Source organism: Aegilops tauschii, chromosome 2 (assembly GCF_002575655.3).
Source record: "Aegilops tauschii subsp. strangulata cultivar AL8/78 chromosome 2, Aet v6.0, whole genome shotgun sequence".
Lineage (NCBI taxonomy): Eukaryota > Viridiplantae > Streptophyta > Magnoliopsida > Poales > Poaceae > Aegilops > Aegilops tauschii.
Genome location: NC_053036.3, coordinates 539239876 through 539262108, shown reverse-complemented (window position 1 = coordinate 539262108; position 22233 = coordinate 539239876). Strand labels below are relative to the sequence as shown.

General features: G+C 46.3%; 2 protein-coding genes and 1 pseudogene across 2 annotated transcripts; 1 reads left to right on the top strand and 2 right to left on the bottom strand.

Annotated features, from left to right (window-relative positions):
* The window catches only part of LOC109773486 (cytosolic sulfotransferase 8-like), a 73936-nt pseudogene extending 66333 nt beyond the window's left edge, over positions 1–7603 (top strand).
* A 3943-nt stretch (positions 7604–11546) lies between these two features.
* LOC109777933 (UPF0481 protein At3g47200-like) lies at positions 11547–13638 on the bottom strand. Its single transcript, XM_020336496.4, has one exon. It carries the CDS (start codon positions 13484–13486, stop codon positions 12002–12004), a length of 1485 nt encoding a protein of 494 aa, XP_020192085.1. The 5' UTR covers positions 13487–13638; the 3' UTR covers positions 11547–12001.
* A 6352-nt stretch (positions 13639–19990) lies between these two features.
* On the bottom strand, positions 19991–22233 carry LOC109777934 (UPF0481 protein At3g47200). The gene has a single exon (XM_020336497.4). The coding sequence runs from the start codon at positions 21682–21684 to the stop codon at positions 20155–20157; it is 1530 nt and encodes a 509-aa protein (XP_020192086.1). The 5' UTR covers positions 21685–22233; the 3' UTR covers positions 19991–20154.

Genomic DNA, 22233 nt, shown 5'->3' with positions numbered 1-22233 from the left:
AAAACCATTACAGAACATCATGAATAGAGAAGTGACCAAATTAATAGAAGTTCATGATCACATTAGGTTCATACATAGTTCACACGTAGTTCTCATTGAACAACATATAGATCTCTAGAGCATCTAATTAAAACATACATCAAAACTATGTAAAACATTTAAATACAACAACAAATGCGATCATAATCACAACTAAGGTAACAATTGATCCAACGGCATAATGATACCAAGCCTCAGTATGAATGGCATATTTTCTAATCTTTCTAATCTTCAAGCTCATTGCGTCCATCTCTATGTTGTGATCATCGACGACATCCGCAACATGCAACTCCAATGCCATCTTCTCCTCTTCAATTCTTTTCAATTTTTTCTTCAAGTAATTGTTTTCTTTTTCAACTAAATTTAACCTCTCGACAAGATGGTGGGCTGGAAATTCCTGTTCACATACCTCCTAGATAAAAACATCTATGTCACGTTGGTCGGCATAATTGTCATAAACACTAAATGAAACAAATAGTTATAAATGATAATATACCACATCCGAATCATAGATAGGACGAGGGCCGACGGGGCCGGATACCAAAACCATCGCACTATATCATAACAAACAATAATAAAAGTGAGAAAATTATATAAGTATCTACCTAAATCATACAAGTAAGAATTTTTTCTTTTAGACAGAAGATAAGAACAACAGGCTCATCATAGTGGTGCCGGCGACAAGATCAGCGCGGGCGATCGATGGCGGTGAGGACGGGGACGGGACAGGACGGACCGCCAAACCTAGATGAATTTTGAGGAAAATGGAGCTTTGACAAGGAGCTTCGAGAGGAGAAAACTTAAGTGTGGCTCGGGCATTTCATCGAACACCTCATGTGCATAGGAGGTGAGCTAGAGCACCACAAACCTCTCCCATGGCCCAAAAAAACAGAGTAGTGGCTCTATTCGCGGGCAGGGGCGGGGGTATATATAGGCTTCTCTTTTGTCCCGGTTTGTGGCTAAAACCGTGACTAAAGGACAGAATTTGGTCCCGGTTCCAGCCACCAATCAGAACTAAAGGTGATGGGCCAGGAGCGAGGCCCATTGGTCCCGATTCGTGTCTGGAACCGGGACCAATGGCCCCCGAGGCCCGGCCGGCACCCTGGCCTCACGAACCGGGACTGATGCCCCCTTTGGTTCCGGTTCGTGAGTGAACCGGGATTAATGCCCTTACCCAGGCTTCAACGAAAGCCCTGTTTTCTACAAGTGAAAGCAGATGGAAATGATCTGATTAAAAGCAGGGAGGTTGAGACATTGACTCTGTTATTTATAAAATTTTTTTGATGTGCCTGGTTAATAGGCTTCGGCCTCTACTTGATGATCTTGTTTCACCGAATCAAAGTGCTTTTATTTCAGGAAGACTTATCTGTGGCAATGCGATCATTGCTTTTGAGTGTGTTCACTATATTGATTCCATCCGGGGTGATGATGTTCCATACTGTGCTTACAAGCTCGACCTTTCAAAGGCCTATGACCGTTTTGATTTGACTTTTTTGGAGAAAGCTCTTATGAAGTGAGGCTATGCATAGACATGGGTTTCTATTATTATGGAATGTGTTTCATCAGTGAAATATTCTATTAAATTGAATGGCAAACTTCTGGAGAAATTCTCCCCATCCCGGGGTTTACGTCAAGGTGATCTGTAGTCCCCTTTCTTGTTCTTTTTTGTTGCTGATGCTCTTTCTGCATTATTGAACAAGTCAATGGCGGACCATGCTTTGGAGCTAGTTGAAAGGTTATTGAGAGCAGGCCAATCATTGATGGTTACAAACAGCAATGCATGTAGGTCAAATTCCTCTCGGTCGTGCTCATCCCACACACGTACACCTTTTCCATTCCACAGCTATAAAAGTTCTTCAACTAATGGCCATAGGTACACATCAATGTCGTTGCCGGGTTGCTTAGGGCCTTGGATGAGCACTGGCTTTATAATGAACTTCCGCTTCATGCACAACCAAGGAGGAGGTTATAGATACATAGAGTCACGGACCAGGTGCTATGATTGCTTCTCTACTCCCCAAAAGGATTAATGCCATCTGCGCTTAAACCAAACCATACATTCCTTGCGTCACCTGCAAAGTCCCCCCACGTTTTCTTGATTTTTCTCCACTGCGACCCGTCAGCGGGTGCTTTCAACTTCCCGTCTTTCTTATGGTCCTCTTTGTGCCATCGCATCAACCTGGCATGCTCTTTGCTTCTGAGCAGACTTTTCAACCGTGGTATTATAGGAGCATACCAGATCACCTTGGCAGGAACCCTCTTCCTGGGGCGCTCACCCTCAACATCACTAGGGTCATCTCGTCTGATCATATACCACAATGCACCGCATACTGGGCATGCGTTCAAATCCTCGTACGCACCGCGGTAGAGGATGCAGTCATTAGGGCATGCATGTATCTTCCGCACCTCCAATCCTAGAGGGCATAGAACCTTCTTTGCTTCGTATGCACTTTTGGGCAATTCTTTATATTTTGGAAGCTTCATCTTCAATATTTTCAGTAGCTTCTCAAATCCGTTGTCAGATACACCATTGTCAGCCTTCCATTGCAGCAATTCCAATGTTGTACTGAGCTTTGTGGTTCCATCTTCGCAATTTGGGTACAACCCTTTTTTGTGATCCTCTAACATGCGATCGAACTTCAACTTCTCCCTTTCACTTTGGCATTGTCTCTTTGCATCGAAAATGACCCGCCGAAGATCATCATCGGGAACATTGTCTGGTTCCTCTTGATCTTCAGCTTCCCCCATTGCAGCATCACCGTATTCAAGGGGCGGATAGTTGTCATTATCCACTTCTTCTTCGTTGTGTTCCATCATAACCCCTCTTTCTCCGTGCTTGGTCCAAACATTATAGTGTGGCACGCATGAAACCCTTCTGAAGCAGGTGGATGTGAAGGGTTTTCGAGTCAGAGTAAGACTTCGTAGTCCCATAGATAGGGCATGGACAACACATAAAACCATTCTGCTTGTTTTCCTTAGCCACTTCGAGAAAATTATGCACACCCTAAATGTACTCGGAGGTGCGTCTGTCACCGTACATCCATTCTTGGTTCATCTGCATGCATTATATATAATTAAGTGTGTCAAAAACCATTACGGAACATCATGAATAGAGAAGTGATCAAATTAATAGAAGTTCATGATCACATTAAGTTCATACATAGTTCACACATAGTTCTCATTGAACAACATATAGCTCTCTAAAGCATCTAATTAAAACATACATTGAAACTATGTAAAACATTTAAATACAACAACAAATGCGATCATAATCACAACAAAGGTAACAATTGATCCAACGGCATAATGATACCAAGCCTCGGTATGAATGGCATATTTTCTATTCTTTCTAATCTTCAAGCGCATTGCATCCATTTTGATCTTGTGATCATCGACGACATCTGCAACATGCAACTCCAATGTCATCTTCTCCTCCTCAATTATTTTCAAATTTTTTCTTCAAATAATTGTTTTCTTTTTCAACTAAATTTAACCTGTCGACAAAAGGTTCAGTTGGAATTTCTATTCACATACCTCCTAGATAAAAACGTCTATGTCACGTTGGTCGGCATAATTGTCATAAACACTAAATGAAACAAATAGTTATAAAAGATAATATACCACAGCCGAATCGTAGACAGGACAAGGACCGACGAGGGCGGATACCAAAACCATCGCACTATATAATAACAAACAATAATAGAAGTAAGAAAATTATAAAAGTATCTACCTAAATCATACAAGTAAGATTTTTTTTGTTTTAGAAAGAAGATAAGAACAAGAGGCTCACCATAGTGGTGCCGGCGACAAGATCGACGCAAGCGATCGACGGCGGTGAGGACGGAGACAGGACAGGATGGACCGCCAAACCTAGACAAATCTTGAGGAAAATGGAGCTTGGACAAGCAGCTTCGAGAGGAGAAAACTTAAGTGTGGCTCGGGCATTTCATCGAACACCTCAAGTGCATAGGAGGTGAGCTAGAGCACCACAAACCCCTCCCACGGCCGGCCAAAAAAATGGAGCAGTGGCTCTGTTCGCGGGCGGGGGGTATATATAGGCTTCTCTTTAGTCCCGGTTTGTGGCTAAAACCCGGACTAAAGGACAACATTTGGTCCTGGTTCCAGCCACCAACCGAGACTAAAGGTCATGGGCAAGGAGTGTGGCCCAATTGTCCCGGTTCGTGTCTGGAAGCGGGACCAAAAGTGTCAGACGAACCGGGAACAATGGCCCCCGAGGCCCGGCCGGCGCGCTGGCCTCACGAACCGGGACTGATGCCCCCTTTGGTCCCGGTCCGTGAGTGACCGGGATTAATGCCCTTACCCAGGCTTCAACCAAAGCCTTGTTTTCTACTAGTGAGAGCAGATGGAAATGATCTGATTAAAAGTAGGGAGGTTGAGACATTGAATCTGTTATTTATAAAATTGTTTCCAAGTGCCTGGTCAATAGGCTTCGACCTCTACTTGATGATCTTGTTTCACCGAATCAAAGTGCTTTTATTCCGGGAAGACTTATTTCTGGCAATGCGATCATTGCTTTTGAGTGTGTTCACTATATTCATTCCATCTGGGGTGATGATGTTCCATACTGTGCTTACAAGCTCGACCTTTCGAAGGCATATGACCGTGTTGATTGGACTTTTTTGGAGAAAGCTCTTTTGAAGTGAGGCTTTGCACCGACATGGGTTTCTATTGTGATGGAATGTGTTTCATCAGTTAAATATTCTATTAAATTGAATGGAAAACTTTTGGAGCAATTCTCCCCATCCCGGAGTTTATGTCAAGGTAATCCGTTGTCCCCATTCTTGTTCTTATTTGTTGCAGATGCTCTTTCTGCATTGTTGAACAAGTCAATGGCGGACCATGCTTTGGAGCCGGTGGTTATTTGTCGGAACGCGCCGGCAATATCCCACCTACTATTTTAGATGATTCCCTCTTATTTTTTCGTGCAAGTGCTGAGCAAAGCTATAGTTGTGAAGGATGTTTTGAGCATGTATGTGACGACTACTGGGCAATTGATTAATCCGTCGAAGTGTTCCATTCTTTTCTCTGGGAATTGCCCTAGCACGATTTCACAAGAGGTAATGGGTATTTTGGAGATCACTCTGGAAATATTTGATCCTAAGTATCTTGGGTGGGCAGTGCCTACGGGCAGAATGCATAAATGATGGTTTCAAACTATTCAAGCGAGACTAACTAAGAGGTTGGTTGACTAGAGCATGAAACATATGGTGTCCTCTAGCAAAGAGATTCTTATTAAATCAGTGGCTCAGGCGATTCCCACTTATGTGATGAGTTTCTTTAAACTCCCTTATTCAGTTTGTGACAATCTTACAAGAATGATGCGTCAGTACTGGTGGGGAGTTGAGAATGGTCGAAGGAAGATGGCATGGGTTGCTTGGGACAAGCTTACTCTTCCAAAGCAGAAAGGAGGCCTTGGTTTCAGGGATATGAGGGCCTTTAATCAAGTACTCTTGGCCAAGCAAGCATGGCGTTTGATTGTGAAACCAAATAGTCTATGTGCTCATTTGTTGAAGGCTACATACTTCCCTAATGGTAATTTGGTTGGTACGGTATTTTCAAGGAATTCTTCTGCAGTTTGGAACGACATTGAGCACAGTCTAGTGTTGCTGAAGAAAGGTCTTATTTGGAGGGTGGGTAATGGAAGGTCAATTCGTACATCGAGGGACCCGTGGATTCCCTGAGGAATCCGTTTCTTCCCATTACCCCTAAGCGGAATTGTAGACTGAACAGAGTGTCAGACTTTCTTGGTGGCAATGGTGTTTGGAGGGCGGATTTGTCGAGTCTACATTTTTCCCTCTTGATGTGGCGGTAATACGACATATCCGGATGTCACCAAGGCAGCATGAGGATTTTATTGCATGGCATCCCAACCCCAAATGGTGCTTCTCCGTCCGTAGGGCCTACAGACTCGCTATGGAGGAACATGATACTCTCTTTGCGCCGGCAGCCTCTAGTTCTAACCCAGATGGCAACCGACGAGTGTGGAACTTAATCTGGCAGGCGGCCGTGCCGCATCGTATGCGTACAGTAGCATGGAAGGACATTACAGGGGCACTAGCCACCGCGGTGAGCAAGCATAAGCGGCACTTGGCTCACAGGGCGACTTGTACAATCTGTGGTAAGTATGATGAGGACTCGTTCCATGCACTTGTCACATGTGATAATGTGGCCACTCTTTGGGATACTATGAAAGAGGTTTGGTCCATACTTAAAAAGGAGCAAGTTGTGCACACGGGGGATGAGTGATTGTTGGATCTATTGGATCAAAATACTAGTGAGGTACAGGATATGATCATCATGCTACTATGGAGGATCTGGTACTTGTAGAATGAATTATCGCATGGTAAAGAAATCCCTTCCGCTGAAACGTCCAAGACATTTTTGTGTAGCTATCTTAGTTCTGTTCGCAATGCAGCCAATCTCACCATAGAGCAAATTATCAGAGGGAAATCGCCTCTGGAGGGCGCATTGCAGCCAGTACCGATCAAGGCAGTGCCGCCGGATACACCATGGCAGCCACCACCACCTGGCTGGCTTGCCTTGTCAGTGGATAGTTCTTATTCAGCGGAAGAGGGCTCGGCGGGAGCAGGCATGATCCTACGGGATAACTTGGGCTCTGTCATTTTTTTCATCATGTCAACTATTATTCTACTGCAACAATGCTCTGGAGGCGGAAACTCAAGCTATTAAGATTGGAATGTCTATGGCTATCGAATGGTCTAACCTTCCGGTCTTAGTACAATCAGACTCGATGGTGACCCTTTCTTCTATGACTGATGCCTCACTTGATAAATCACCCAATGGTCAATTGGTCAGGAAGATCAAGAACTACATGCTGCAGAGGGAGTTTAAACTAGTGAAGATCCTGAGATCACATAACATGGTCTCACATTGTCTTGCTAATTATGCCCGAACGACTCATAGCACCGCTTGTTGGTTGCAACGGCCACACCCCTTCATTCATAATCTTGTATTATCGGACTGTAAGCCTGTTACTTTGGAATAAACTACATTTAAACCCGCAAAAAAACGGCCACGTGCAGGGGAGCCCAAGGATATGCTGGTGTCCATGTGGCATTTTGGCAATACCATCCACCCATGCGAGTTCTCCGATCTGTTTGAGATTGTATCCGAGGGCAAAACCATAGATGGCCCCATGTGGGACCACGTTCTCGGTTACTGGAGGGCAAGCAAAGCCACTCCGGAGAGGGTCTTGTTCCTGAGGTACGAGGAGATTCCGCTCAATCCAGTTGCCAATGTCATCAAGCTGGCACGGTTCCTCGGGGTGCCATTCTCAGCCGTCGACGAGGCAGCAGGGCTTTCGGCAGACATCGTGAAGCTGTGTAGCATTGAGACGATGAAAGGTCTAGAAGCGAACAAGACAGGCGCCTCCGGCCAGTTTTAGAAGTTCCCGCATGAAGCCAACATCAGGAAAGGGGTGATTGGAGACTGGGTGAACCATATGACGCCAGAGATGGCGCAATGCTTGGACGCCATTGTTGAGGACAAGCTCCATGGGTCGGGGATGTCTTTTGGATCTTAAAACGGTCGGGGTGGATGGAATACAACACATGTGGATTTGCTATTTATTTACTCCACATTGTTTCTCCGCCTGATCATTGTTTTGTTGTTCTACTGCATGAAATGTCCCACGCAGAATAATTCGGGCGTGGGTATGTGCAGTTTCAGTTTTGGTCTATTTTGTGTTTTATTTTACCATTTATTACAACACTAACTAAATTTGTTATAAATATTTCATGATACGTTTAGGGGCTGAACTTTGTGATTCATTAATCGCACATGGTCGTGCATAGCGGCGCTAGCCCTTTGGAGCTTCGTTCGCGAGGCACTAGGACCTGATTGGGAGGCAGGGACCTTGCAGAGTTCCTGCAGGCCAGAGCGACGTGGGTTGGCCGCAAACGCCACCTATTCTGGCTTATCTTTGCGGCGATGACTTGGACCCTTTGGATGACGTGAAACAAGATGGTGATTGAGCGGATCTTTCCGAGATGTGCCTCTGACTCGTTTTCAAATTTCTTGCCTTCTTGCAGCTTTGCACCCACTTGCTAGGCAGTGGGATCGTGACCACCTTGGGGTGATGTTGGATACGCTTATGGCTTCCGCACGCCGTTTGTCCGCTCCTTAGGAGCTTTTTGGAGGTTACCACTAGGTGGCCTTTTTTCCGTTTCTTTTCTCTTTCTTGAGCATGAATGTCCTGTGGCCCCAGCCGCCGATTTTCGTTTTCATGGATGCTATTTGGTTGTATGGATGATTGCTTTATCTATAAAGCGGGGCAAAAGACTAATTCGAGGGGGAAGGTACTACTACTACCAGTGAGGGAGACAACGGGGGTTGGTTAACGGGGGCATGGTTCCCCCCATGCCGATCTTCTTTTCTGAAAAGACCCCTATACAGTATATGGACTGGTCTATGAATTCATATGGATGACCCCCTTCCAACGTTTTACATGTTCCATGGCCCCCCCTGAATAAATTTTCTCCCTCCGTCCATGGGTATTACCTTGTGCGATGTGCTAGTCGGGTTTTTGGAGAGAACCGTTTGCGATATGTCTCTTGTTTTAGATACATGATGATGTCTTTTTGTCCTTTACCAAAAATATAAAGCTGATCCCTCAAAATATTTGTGTGGCATTTGGTCCCTCAAGTATCAAAACCAGGTAAGTTCCCTCCAAAGCCTGGTTGGCGGAAAACCTGCCATGTGGCAGCGGTTTTCTTTCCTCTCTCTTCTTTTTGTCCCTCACTCTCAAGAGGCATTTCATCAAATAGATCACGTGCAAACGTGCGGCAGCTGCATCACATGTTGAGTCCAGGTCGCACCTTCCCTCGCCGGCGAGGAGTTTTTTACTGACAACCTAGACAAGAGCTGTAAGATGACATTCCAGTGCGCATTTACTGACGATGACGACATTCCCTGTACCATGCTCAGAGAGTGGCCGACGGTGATGACCCGAGGTTGTGCAGCTGTCGTTGCCAACAACAAACAGCAGCACGACGATACGAGAGGAGGGATGCGCCAACTTGGGGCGCGCAAGGAAGTTTCTGGAGGATCTGTGCATTGAAGATGATATGCCACGGCGACATTATGCTTTACATGAGCTCGTCTACGGCAGAGTGATGAGGGAAGGGTGGTTGGGTCGCGTCTCTAGCCAACTTAGAAGAGAGTCAGAGTTTGTGGGGTGTCCCTGGTGCTCCTAGCGAGGGGAAAAGGCGAGGGGGAGCTCGGTTACTCAGGGGCCTCGATGTGGCTATAGGACAATGTCGGTCGTCTGACAATGCACGGCTTTGGTTTGGAATTGCTGGATGCAAGGAAGGGGAAAGCTAGCTAGGCGGCTCCCTAGGGAGCCTGTAGCTGACAGGAATTGAAGAACAGGGCAGGGGCTGCTTGGCATGATCATGGTCGTGCTGGTGGCTGAAAGCACATGCACTCCCTTGTTGGTTTTGATAATTCATGTCAACATATATATTATTGGACTGATATGTTCCTTTAGTATATTCAGGATAAATTCAACCTAGGCATAACTTTAGGATGTGAAATTGAACCCCTCAAGATGCTAAGGAAAAGTGTTGGTCAATTATGCTTCAAGACTTCATTTTATGTTTAAGTGATTCAAAATCACATTGAGTCCATAGGTATACCAATACTATCAAACAGTGACGAGGTTGTGATCATAGACTCACTGCTCAAGTGCTTAGAGACCAAGCTCCAAAAGCCTCGATCAAACTCTAACATTCCATTATGTCCAAAACCCCTTTTTTAGAACTTATGTCCAAAACCCTAAGTGAAACTCGGACTAATCGAACCACTGTCATCCGATCTCATGGTGTTACTTATGACATAGCCGTTTTTCAGACTACTATAAGCATTTCGTCCGAATGCCACTATGAGTTCACAACTACGAATAAGCATTCCTTCACGAGCAACCTACACCGAAAATATAATGCACATGACCCAATGTGCATAAAGCTTGTGCCTTTTTCTTGGCATATATAATGCACATGGCCCAATGTGCATAAAGCTAAGGAAAAAAACACGAAGCACATATCCATTTCAGCTCGATCAGACCCATGTGGTTTCAAGAGGGCACGGTGAGAAGTTTCGATTTCTGTCGACGTCACGGGACATGTCTACTTCTAGATTTTCATGGGATTGACAGAGGCAAAGAATGTCATGGCGGCTGCGATTGGAAGACCTGAAGAATTGGTGGAGATGGGCTTTGGATGCGTTGAAGGCTTTGTTTCATAGGTTGTACAGGCATGGCTTGCAGGGCATTCCTGTCCATCCAGACACATGATCTGTGAGCTTGGTGATTGCTGAGTTGCAATAGCGGCCTCGGCAAGTGGGGGCGGCAACATTGGAGGACCCTCTTTTGTGATACAGGTGTTGTCTTCGGTTGTGGTTAGAGTGTTGCAGATGCTAGTGATTATTCACTGTGGCGGGGTCTTTTTTCTTCTGTTCTTTTTATTTTTCTTTTTTGGCTATGTGTATCCTTGATGCCTTTAGACATCTTGTTGGTACACAGGCTGGGTGTAATTGATATCTTCGCGATATTAATACATTTCCTTTGTCGAAAAATTTCAGCTCGATCAAATGCTGACTAACTCAGACACAAGCACCCCATCAACGAGGAAGTGTTTAACAACATCATAACTCACGTTGCTTGTCGTGTGCGTAGTGCGGAACATCGGTCTAGTACACTTGTTCAACTGCAATGAGCTGTCTTCTTGCATGGCTCGGCTGTGCCAGCAGAGACTAACCTTAACACCTAGCGTTGCTCAATTAGTTTATGACCTCATGTACGCTTCGCCCTGATGGTCTAGTGTATAAATATATAGCCTATTGCGTACGTGGTAGGCACATGCATGGTTGGTGGCAGTGCTACTGCCAGCTAGCTCTCACCGGTCACCACTAATTAGTGGTAAGGCTAAGGTACATGCATGCAGTTACCACTAACCATATACTACCATATCCTCAATTTGTTGTTGTTGTTGTTTTTGTATTTGATATAAAAATCATAATTGTTAAAAGAATTAATGAGAAAGGGAACTGAGCTACAAACTCTCTCGACCAATCTTGGAACGGTACGTTCCCTTGGATATGATGTAGACCTTCATATATATGAGTGAAACACTTGTTGTTGTTGTTGTTGTTCGACACAAGTTGCTCATAAAATGATATGCAACAACTATTACCATGAATTTAGCTCGCAAGGTAGTTACATCAGAGCCCTTCACATTGACGAATATAAATTGGGACCGCTTATACGTCATATATCTTAAGACAAATCCGCGTCAATCACTTTATCTATGGACCATCCGATCAACATCCAACGGCTAGGAGCATACCGCCAATTGTTTATCTTTTTCTCCCGTATCTTCTTCCTCCTCCTCCACCCCCACGGCATACCCAACCCTAACCACCTGCCTCCGCACCTCGTGGCCAAAGGCTATCGCCGCCTTGCCACCCGGTCATCTCCACGACTTCTTCCCACCGCCGTACTGGCTGACACCCCGGCCATACCTCTAAACTCCGCCGCGGTGAGCAACTCCGGCGCCCCCTCTGCACACTACTAGGGAAAACCTTATACACAGAACCTTAGCAGTAGCGCTGGATAAAACAAGGCGCTACTCCCGGTTAAGTTTCGGACTCGCTCCTGCCGGCTATCCCCGGCTCCCGCTCGTACATGGCTTGGCCTCGCCGTGGCCGGCACTCGTCGCTGGGGCTCCTCATGCCGTCCTCGTGCAAAAGGTGACCGATAAAGAAATTCAGGCAGCAAAACCGATACAAATATTGTTTACGAGATGGGCGCCAAATACACGAAATATTTACCTATTCAGCAGTTGGAACAAGAGCAAGAATTCTAGCCTAGCAAGAAAAGGAAACATACACAAAACATCACGCGCTTCATCGCAGGAGGGGCAGCTTACTTGAGCGACTTGAGCGTCCCGAGGAAACTGGCAAATCCAGCAACGCCGGAGAACGTCAAGAAGATGGCTTTCCGGTGGTTGTAATGAAACTTGTGAAACTGGATCCGTTTCCACCTATCGGTCTTGTAGTTCTGAATGAGGATCATGGTGCTCAGATAGTGGGTTCCGGGCCGCAGCCGGTTCTCGAGCTTGTTGAGCAAGTCGAGCGCGTCCCTGTTGCTCAGCCCTGCTCCTCCCTGCAAGATGCCCTTCTTGCGCAGCTGCTGCACATCCTCTTCGCTGTCCGTCACCATGCCCAGGAGGCAGAGGTAGGAGCACACGGCAGACTTCTCCTCGTCCTCCCCGAAAAAGTCTGGGGTGGTGCATTGCTCCAGAGCCGCCATGTTGACCAGGAAGGTCGCGTTCGCATCGTTGAGGGACAGTGGCGCCAAGAAGAGCTCGCCGGTCAGGTACGCCGATCTACGGACGCCCATATTCCTTAGCTCCGCGCCCTCTCGGGTAGCTTTGGTGGCTGTGATCTCGATGCCGATCTCTGCAAGCTCCATGGCGCTGACGGAAACGGACAACTCCTTGGCTCTTTCAGACAGCTCCGGCTCGGACTTCTTGGTATCATTGCTTCCTACGATGTGGTGTCGTAGGAGGCCAAGGAGATGCGGCGGTGTGTGGTCCAACTTGGGAGCATCGAAATAACGAACCTGGCGGGTCTGAAGAGTCTGCTTCACGCGCCCGATGAGCGTCTCCATGTCCAGGCCAGGCGGGGGCAAGAAGCTCAAGAGCGCGTCAATCACCACCCATGGCAGCTGGTTCTCAAGCAGCACCACGTCACTCAAGATGGGGCGGTCGATGGAGCTGAAAGCGTTGTACAGCGACGGATCCATGTCCGGGTCCTCGTCGCCGCCGCTCTCTCTGCACCAAAACTGCATGTACTGCAGCAGGAAGCAGCCGTCGAGGAACATCATCGGCTTGAAGTCGTCGTCGCCGAGAGCCCCCAGCCTGCCGGCGTCGTAGTGGGCGCGGGCCTCCTCTGCGACCGTGCAGACCGCCCAGTACACCTCCTGGATGGGGCGGCCCGTGGCCTTGACGAAGTGGCAGGCGGCCGCGTGCTTGACGCTCTCCATCTCCTGGAGCGCCGGGGTCCGGCCGTGGTGGTAGGGGCCGATGGACACCACCTTGGGGGCGGCGTACTCGTCGGCGAGGTCCCCCATGCTTGGCGGGAACAGGTGCATCTTTGTCTCCATCTCCTCCACTCTCTCCTTGAGTGATTCTGCTGCTTGCTCGAACACTTGAACCGCATAGTGGTCGTATTCATCAACCTGCTTCAGCTGCTGCCGTCCGCTGGAGCTGACCACCAGATCGCTGTTGCTAGGAGCAGCAACTGTCATCTGCAACGGGAGGCCAGCAACCCATGCAGTTGGCTCCATGGCCGGCCTCCCGTCCCAGTAATCAGCCACGGCCAGCTGATAGTCGCAAGGTGCCTCCATGTTAGCAAGCTAAGAGAAGTACTGGATCTGGATGGTTGCTACTGCTAACTACAAAAAAACTACGTACACTGCTGGTAGTGGTATCGTGGGAGAATGTCAGAGACATGTACAGCACAAATGTCCTAGAGCAGAGACTAGAAAAGAGGAGGAGTTGGTAACCAAAAGTCCAAAACTACATCAGTGATATGCCGCTCCTCTTTATAGACCAACTACTGGCCTGAGTAGCTTTCTCTCTGTCCTAATTTTTTCTTACTCGTTCAAGATTAACTCAACCGTATATATAAATGAAAAGAATAAAATAAAGACGAAATGATGATCCGGCCGGACGGATGCCATTGCTAATTGCTAGGGACATGTTCGATCAGGACAAAACACGCAGCCTGCCGTCACATGCTTGCCTCATCAAGGTAAACATAATATATTACTACCATATATGCATGTTGCTTAACGTACAGAGGAACCTTTTCAACTTCTTCAACATGCGACAGACTGGAGGAACCTCTCAACTTTTCGATGACTAAGGTATTAGCAGTACAGTACTATAGGAAAGTGGCCACAGCGAGAGCAACATGCAAACCGGCGTGAATAACCTCTTTGGAGGCCGACGTGGTTATATATACCAGTGTACGCCTAAGAGCATCTCCAACAACCGCGTTGGAAAATTTGGGTTTTCTGTGCGCGCAGCCGCTCCGGGCGCTCTAGTGAAGGCGCAAAAACCGTGCACGCGGAATAAGTAGTTTAGCGCGCGGGGCGAAACGGCATGACGCGCCACTTATTTCGTGCGCCCACTTCCGCGTGATGCACACTCGAGTGCCCGCGCCGCACCCTCTCCGCCACACCACCGCCGGCGAATTCGCACGATGAACGAATGCGCCGACATCCCCCTCAGCCCTTCCTACACCCGTGACCCTTCCGGTGCCGCCGCCGCCGCAAACCCTTGCGCGGGGAGCTTTGGCTTCGCCTCCGTCGGTGCTCCTCCAAGCACTGGTATCGCGCACGGCCTTTTCATGCCGCCAAGACGACCTCTGCGGCGGGTGGCGTCACGCCAGCGCCCGCCGTGAAGCCACGTGCCCCCCCCCACCCCCTCTCGAAGCTCCAAAATGCGGCGCGGGCGAAGACGGGCAAAGTGTCCGGGAAGGAGAACAAGGCGGCGGACGGCTCCTCTAGGCGGCCGAAAAAGAAGCTTCCAGGGCGTGCGACGGATGTGGCGGCGACCGAAGCGTCGGCGAGCTCACTTGTTCCGCCGGCAGCCGATGCGCACAAGGTGTTCAATGAAATGCCCACAAGGTAAAATTTCGCCCACTTTTTTGTTGTTGTTGTTTTTTGAATGCATACATATGGATAGCTTATTTGCTTTGTTGTATATACTTTGTAGTTTCAATGACGAGACATACATGTCAACTATGGGCGTTGGCTCGAACAACTCTCATTGGTCTCAAACCAATGAAGCGCATTTCGATGATCATGAGTTTGAGATGGACGAGGATGGTGAGGGTATCGTCGATGCAACGAAAGGAAGAGGGGGCAACTACACCATGGACGAAGACATCTTGCTATGCAATACATGGTTGCAAGTGTTGAGGGATCCCACCGTTATAGGGGATCAAAGTAGAGATGCATATTGGAACCGGATGAAGGAGCACTTTGATCTACACAACGAAAGTGGAATTGGCCGCTCGGGAAGTTCTCTTCGCTCAGGTTGGTCGACAATCAACCGAGATTGTCAAAGGTGGGCGGCCGCACTTAAGGCGGTTGACACGTTGAACCCAAGTGGCACTAATGATAGAGATATCATAAGTGCCATTTCTTTCATGATTCTTCCATGTTCATCATGCTTCTTCTTGGTGTTTCAAGTGCTAACTTGTTCTTTTGTTTGTAGCTCACTATTGCACAAAACTTATTTCAAGGAGAGGAGAAGAAGACCAAGAAAGGGAGACCATTTACCTTGCCTCATTGCTATGCAGAGTTGAAGGATGATGAGAAATGGAAGCCCCGTGATGGTGTCGATGATGAGAGCAACAAACGCAAGGGAACTATTGATTTGGACGATGATGAGGAGGAGGCATCAAGTGATGACGGCAAGAGAAGCCCTACACCAAACTCGGTTGCGTACTCCAAGCCAAAAAGAAAAAATGGATTCAAGAAAGACGGAAAAGAAAAGAAGAAGAGGAAAGGGAGATGACGAGCTAAAAAATGCTATGGAAGCTATTGTGAATGCAAGAAAGGAAGCGAACGAGGTGAGGAAGATGGCAAGGAGCCAAGATGCCGCGGCCGAGGAGAGGAGGGTGGGGGCCAAGGAGAGAAATGTGGCATTGGAGGAGAAGAAATTGGCCATGGAGGAGCGAACTAGATTGTTGGAATGGGAGAAGAACTTGTTCTTCATGGACACATCTACCCTCGATGATAAGCAAAAGGAGTACGTCAATCTTGCCCATGAAAAAGTCTTGGCCGAAAAAAGAGCCATGGTTGGCATGGGCAGCGTGGGTGGCATGGGCGGCATGGGTGACATGGGACGCATTGGTGGCTTCGGAGCTACCATGGGCGGCATGGGAGGCATGGGGGGGGGGGGGTTCGGAGCTACCATGGGGGACATGGGAGGCATGGGTGGCTTCGGAACTACCATGGGAGACATGAGTTTTGCGTCTCTCATGGGAGGCATGGGAGCACCTACGGGTGACATGGGTGGAATGCCTTCTGGTGTGCCTCATCACACACCTTCGCATGATGCCGTTGGAGATCTTGCCAACACCTTCCGAGCCCCCCATGATGATGCGGCGCGCGCCAATGAAGAGGAGGGGGAAGAATCGTCTTTGGATGAGGATGAAGAATCAGAGGAAGAGGAGGATGAATACGAGGATGAGGCATGATTGTTGATGTGCCATTTGTTTGTGTGAACTTTTGTCATGAACTTGGTTCGGTTTTGAACTTGGTTGGATGATGATGTGGGCATGATTTTGAACTTTTATGTCATGAACTTGTTTGGTCATTTTAAACTATGCTATGTCTTGTTTTGATGTTTGAAATATCATCATATTGTCTCCAAAATGCAACATATGACAAGCGTTGGCTACTCGCGCGCGCTGCAGTTTAGCGTGTCTGCTGGAGCGGCTCGCGCGCGCTATATTTTGTAGCGGCTGCTGGAGCCAGCGCTCCGCGGCGCGCACAAAGTCACGATTCCAATGTTGTAAACACTTTTTTAGCGCGCCTGTGGGAGATGCTCTAAGTAACCAATCATGCATGCACACACAAAGACATGCATTGTGTTTTACGAACAGGTAAAACTGCACATCCAGAATCGATTTAGCTCAAATTTAGTTGGCAGAGGAGAAGTTTATTTTTTGCGGAAAATAGTGGGTATTTTATTCTTCTGAAATAGTGTTACAGTCTGCTAATACAAAATTTTACACACTGTCTGAAACTTGGTGCAACAAACAAGCGGTGCTACCTGCATATCTCCCTGTATTAGCTAGACTAAGAGCAACTCTATTTTGGTTATGAGCAATTTTCAATGGAATAAACCCACGCAGCTCCAAGGGCTTCTTGATCTCTGTCATCAAGTGTCCATAAGCAGAACGGCCTAGTGAATCATCTGCTAGGGCAGCAATCACAATCGGATTCTCAGAATGGATCACGATTGGTAAATCAGAATGTTGTAAACTCAAAGACCGTCCTTCTAAGATTGCACTTATTTTAGCTTCTAGGACATCCTTGCAATAGAATAGATATATGTATGCTCAGAAAATAATTGATCCGTCGGGATTCCTTAGTATCATGCCAGCACTGGCCTCCCCTGTTTCATCCACAAATGTGCCGGCTATCGAGAGGGCAATCCAGCCTTGAGGCGGCTTGGGCCAAGGCATGGCCTGCACCTATACCGGTTCATGATCGAGCGGCTGGGATCTCTATCAGAGAAGACTTCCGTCAAAAAAAAGTATTACATAGGTAGACCTTCAAAATGCCATGGAAATATGGGACACAACTCTAGTACAAAAGTCTATAGAACAAAAGATGTGTCAAATGTTGAAGCAATTTGCATGAAGTAAGGTAATGAAGCCTTGCCCTTGTTCGGTTGTAACGACACTAGAAAGACTCAAGAAAAGAGTTTCTTTTTAGTGTTTAAACAACAACTAGTATTACATTGATTCCACATGGGAATCCTAATTCTGAATCGAAAATAGAAATGCAACATGTATTGTGTAAACTAAGTAAGTCACTACATGACTTACAACAAATCAAAAAAAATTTGGTACAATCAACTTAGTGAGTTCCTTATACAAATGAATTACTCCAACGATGATGATTACTCATACGTGTTCATGAAAAAAAATCTCTTTGGATACCACATTTGATCAGTGTATGTTATTGATTATAACATTATTGGCAACACACAAGATATTGATGAAGGGCGTAATCATCTATAGACAGAATTTGAGACGAAGGATGTAAGCAAAAACAAATTTTGCTTTAGCTACAATTCAAGTGCCTTCAATCATGTATTATAGTACATCATGTTGTCTATATCCATAATATATTGCAGGAATTTGTTATGGGAAAGTCTTATCCATCAATGACTTCCATGATTGTTCAGTCTCTAGACGTAGAGAAAGATCCATTTAGACCATGAGAAAATGAAATTAAGATATTCTAACCCAAGGTTCCATATTCTAGTACCGTTAGATCCACCAAAAATAATTGGTTAGGAATCAATAATATCTTTTGATATCTCCAATGCATGAAACATATTGTCCTAGTATATCAATTTTAGAGAAATTTAGACACCAATACCTTCAGATACATCGATCAGATCGATCTCCACTATGTTAGATCACAGACAAGCTCTGTGTCTTGTTTGGTGTGATATCCATCCAATGAAAGTCTTCAAAACAGACCTTTATGGCTACATCCACCTATCATTGTTAAGTATGCATGAGACATCACTTGTATTCTTGTAGCTTCACAGAATGATGAACCACATGCAATGATCATGTGGAATTGATTCCATTGAACACCAACCATTATCTCAACAATAATGTTGTTTGTGCTGATCGAATGCAAATATGTTACTTAATATGAAATATCACCATATTGCCCATCCTGCATAATCAAATAATGCGACAACCTTGCCGATTTGTTCACGAAGTCTCTATCAACTTCAACATTGGAGAAACATGCACACGGAATTGGTATGTCACGGCTTCGACATTTGGAGGAATTCGGGGAGTCTCTTCCTGAATTATAAGCTAGTCAGACATTATATTACACTCCTTTTCCCTTTATGAGTTTACTCTCAAGGTTCTCATCAAGATTTGTAATGAGGTCATGTAAAATATATATTTGTAATGAGGTAATATCAATACAAGTATATATGTCATACATATTATTTTACCCACTGGGGTTTTTTAGAGGATGTATACAAGTCATATTAATTGTCCTCTAAACTTACCAATGAGTTTTATCCTTACGAGGTTTTCTCTTATAAGTTATCAAAAAGACAATCACCATCACATGTCATATAATGTTCTCCTGATATTTTTTTCACTGGATTTTACATGAGTTTTCAATGGCATATCAGATCACATTCTTTTCCTCTATGAGTTTTCTCGAGTTTCTCATAAATGGTTTTAATAAGGCGATATATGCGATGCTTTTAATTTTCCCCACTGGGATTTTTAAGGAAAGTATATTCAAAGCATGTTTATTGTTCTCTAAATTCACCAATGAGTTTTCTCCTTCTTTAAAGGTTTTTCTTATACGAGTTATCAAACAGACGATAATCATTATATGTTGCATCATTTCTTACTTATTGTTTTCCCACTGAGTTTAGAAGAGTTTTAGCAACATATCTACACTATTTTTCTCAGATTTTTCCATGTGGTTTTAGGGGAAACTCAAGATTATACAAATGATTTCTCAAGATGGAAGATGAATATACAAGAAGCCTTCAATGATGAATCATTCAAGAAACGGTGTTGTCCGAGGAGTGGTAGGAATTAATTAGCATATTCTACTCCCTCTGTAAAATAATATAAGAGCGTTTAGATCACTAATTTAGTATTCTAAACGCTCTTATATTAGTTTACGGAGGGAGTAGTTAACAAATCAGCATTAGCAAAGGGGTGTGTGCAACTCCGAACAATCATGTCCCTTCTCTGCCAAAAGGCACCTGCTATGGAGGGATCCCTCCGAATACGCACCAATTCTTTCAGCAACTTCCAGATATATATCTACTTGAGAATCAATAGGACTAATCATCCATTCACTCAATATCGTTTTACTCTAACAATGACATCATCTATGCTTTGGCGCCCCTGATGTATTGCACGTTGGCACATGGTAGGTGGTAGTGCCAGCTACGTACCTCTGACCCATCACGGGGCAGTTTACGACTAATTAACCATATACAGTACTATATATATCCTACCACCAAGTTGCTGCGGTTCAATTAAGATTGGTATAGGGACGTCAAGAAAAGAAAAGGGAACACTAGATCAGCACAAACTCACTGACCTTGTGAAATGCAATAACCGAGAATTTTAAGAAGCAAATGGAACTAGCTCAGTCATATACATGGAACTGATTAATTTTTAATTGTAGCAAGGAAAGGGAACACCAAGATACAAGATGTACAACACAACGCTCGCCATGGCAGGAGAGGCGGTGCAGCTAGCTTACTGGAAAGACTTGAGCGTCCCGAGGAAACCTGCAAGTCCAGCAATGGCGGACACCGTGGCGATGATGGCCGTGCGGTTCCTGTAACAGAACCTGTACACCTTGATCCGCAACCGCCTATGGGACCTGTAGTTTTCAATCGCTATAATGATGTTGTCATAGCAGTTCCCGGGGCGCAGGTACTTCTCAAGCCCGGTGAACAGCTTGAGTGCGTCCCCGTTGGTGAGGCCTCCTCCTCCTTGCAGTATAAGCTTATTTCGCAGCTCCTGCACATCAGTATCATTGTCGGTGACCATCCCCAGAAGGCTGAGGTAGGAGCAGACAGTAGACCGTGTATCATGAGCTACACGGAAATCTGGGGTGATGCACAGTTCCAAAGCTGCCATGTTGACGAGGAACCGTGCGTTGGCATCGTCGAGGGACACCGGAGGCAAGAAGAGCTTGCCGGTGAACCACTCGTTGGTGATGCGCATCTTCTTTAGCTCTGCTGTAGCATCGTCGGCTCTGAGCTTGATGCCCATCTCTGCAAGCTCGATGACGCTGACAGACATTGATAGTTTCTTGACCTTTTCAGATAGGGTGATCTCGGGCACTGGGGTACGACTAGTACTACTAGTGTCGTCGGTGCTTCCTACAATATAGAATCGTAGGTAGCCAAGGAGATGCGGCGGTACGTAGCTATCGTCCAATTTAGGAGCATCGAATTTAAGATGCCGCCGCGCTTGCAGAGAATGTTTCACGCGTCCAAGGACCGTTTCCATGTCCAGGCCAGGCCGGGGCATGAAGTCCTTGAGCTTTTGAACCACCACCCAGGGGAGCTGGTTCTCAAGCAGCACAATGTCACTGAAGATGCGGCGGTCGATGGAGCTGAAAGCATTGTACAGCCACTGATCCACCTCAGCTGTCGGCTTCTCTTCGTCGCCGTTGTCTCTGCACAAAAATAGCATATACTGCAGCAGGAAGCAGCCATCATAGAACATCATAGGCTTGAAGTCGTTGTCGCTGAGATCCCGCAGCCTGTCCGCGTCGTAGTAGCTGCGGGCTTCAACGGCCACCGCGAAGACCGCCCCATACACCTCCTCAACGGGGCGCCGCGATTCCTTGATGAAGTGGCAGGCGGCCGCGTACTTGGTGCTCTCCATCTGCTGGATGGCTTCGTTCGAGCCGTGGTGGTACGGACCGATGGACACCACCTTGGGTTTGGAGTACTTGGAGAGTTCTTCCATGCTTGGAGGGAACAGGTGCATCTTCGTTTCCATCTGCTGAAGATTATCCTCAAATGCTCGTGCTGCTTTCTCGAAGTCTTCAATAGGATTGCTGCACTCATACTGATAATCAGTACCCTTCTCGACCAGCTTCAGCTCCTGCTGTTCGCTGGAGCTGACGACCAGATCAGTGTTGCTAGCAGGAGCAGCAACTGTCATCTGCAAAGGGAGCGCAGGAACCCATACATTTGGTTCCATGGTCGCCCTCCCCTCCCAGTAGTCAGCCACGGCCAGCTGATACTGATAGTCGTAAGGTACCTGCATGTTAACAAACCAAGACAACTACTGGATGGATGCTATTGCTAAGTTGCCAACAACTAAAATTACACTGCTGGTTTCAAAATAGAAACATGTACAAATGCCTTATAGGCTATAGCAGAGACTGAAAAGAGAAAAACAGGAGTTGAGAACCGAAGCTACATCGGTTATCCTCTCCGAAGACGTCGCTCCTCTTTATAGGCCAGCCAGCCACGCGTAGTTTTCTCTGTGTTTTATTTTTCTTATTCGTTCAAGATTAACGCAACCGTATATAAATGGACCGTATATAAATGGAAAGGAAGGGAATGATGGCCCGGCCAGACACCATTGCTAGAGACATGTTCGATCGGGACAAAACACACAGCCGGCATTCACATGCATGCCTCATCAACCAGGTAACCATAATATATGTGCATGCCTGCATAAGAGAGGAACCTTTTCAACTTCTTCAACATGCAACACAGCCTGGAGGAACCTTTCAACTTGTTCATGATGATTAAGGCTCCCTTGCCCTGACAAAGCGCTTCTCGCGTCGGATTAAGATCCGACGGTCCA

What these genes read in the sequence shown, in the direction of transcription:
- LOC109777933 (XM_020336496.4), bottom strand. Translation starts at nt 13,486, where the DNA reads ATGGAGGCACCTTGCGACTATCAGCTGGCCGTGGCTGATTACTGGGAC.
- LOC109777934 (XM_020336497.4), bottom strand. Translation starts at nt 21,684, where the DNA reads ATGCAGGTACCTTACGACTATCAGTATCAGCTGGCCGTGGCTGACTAC.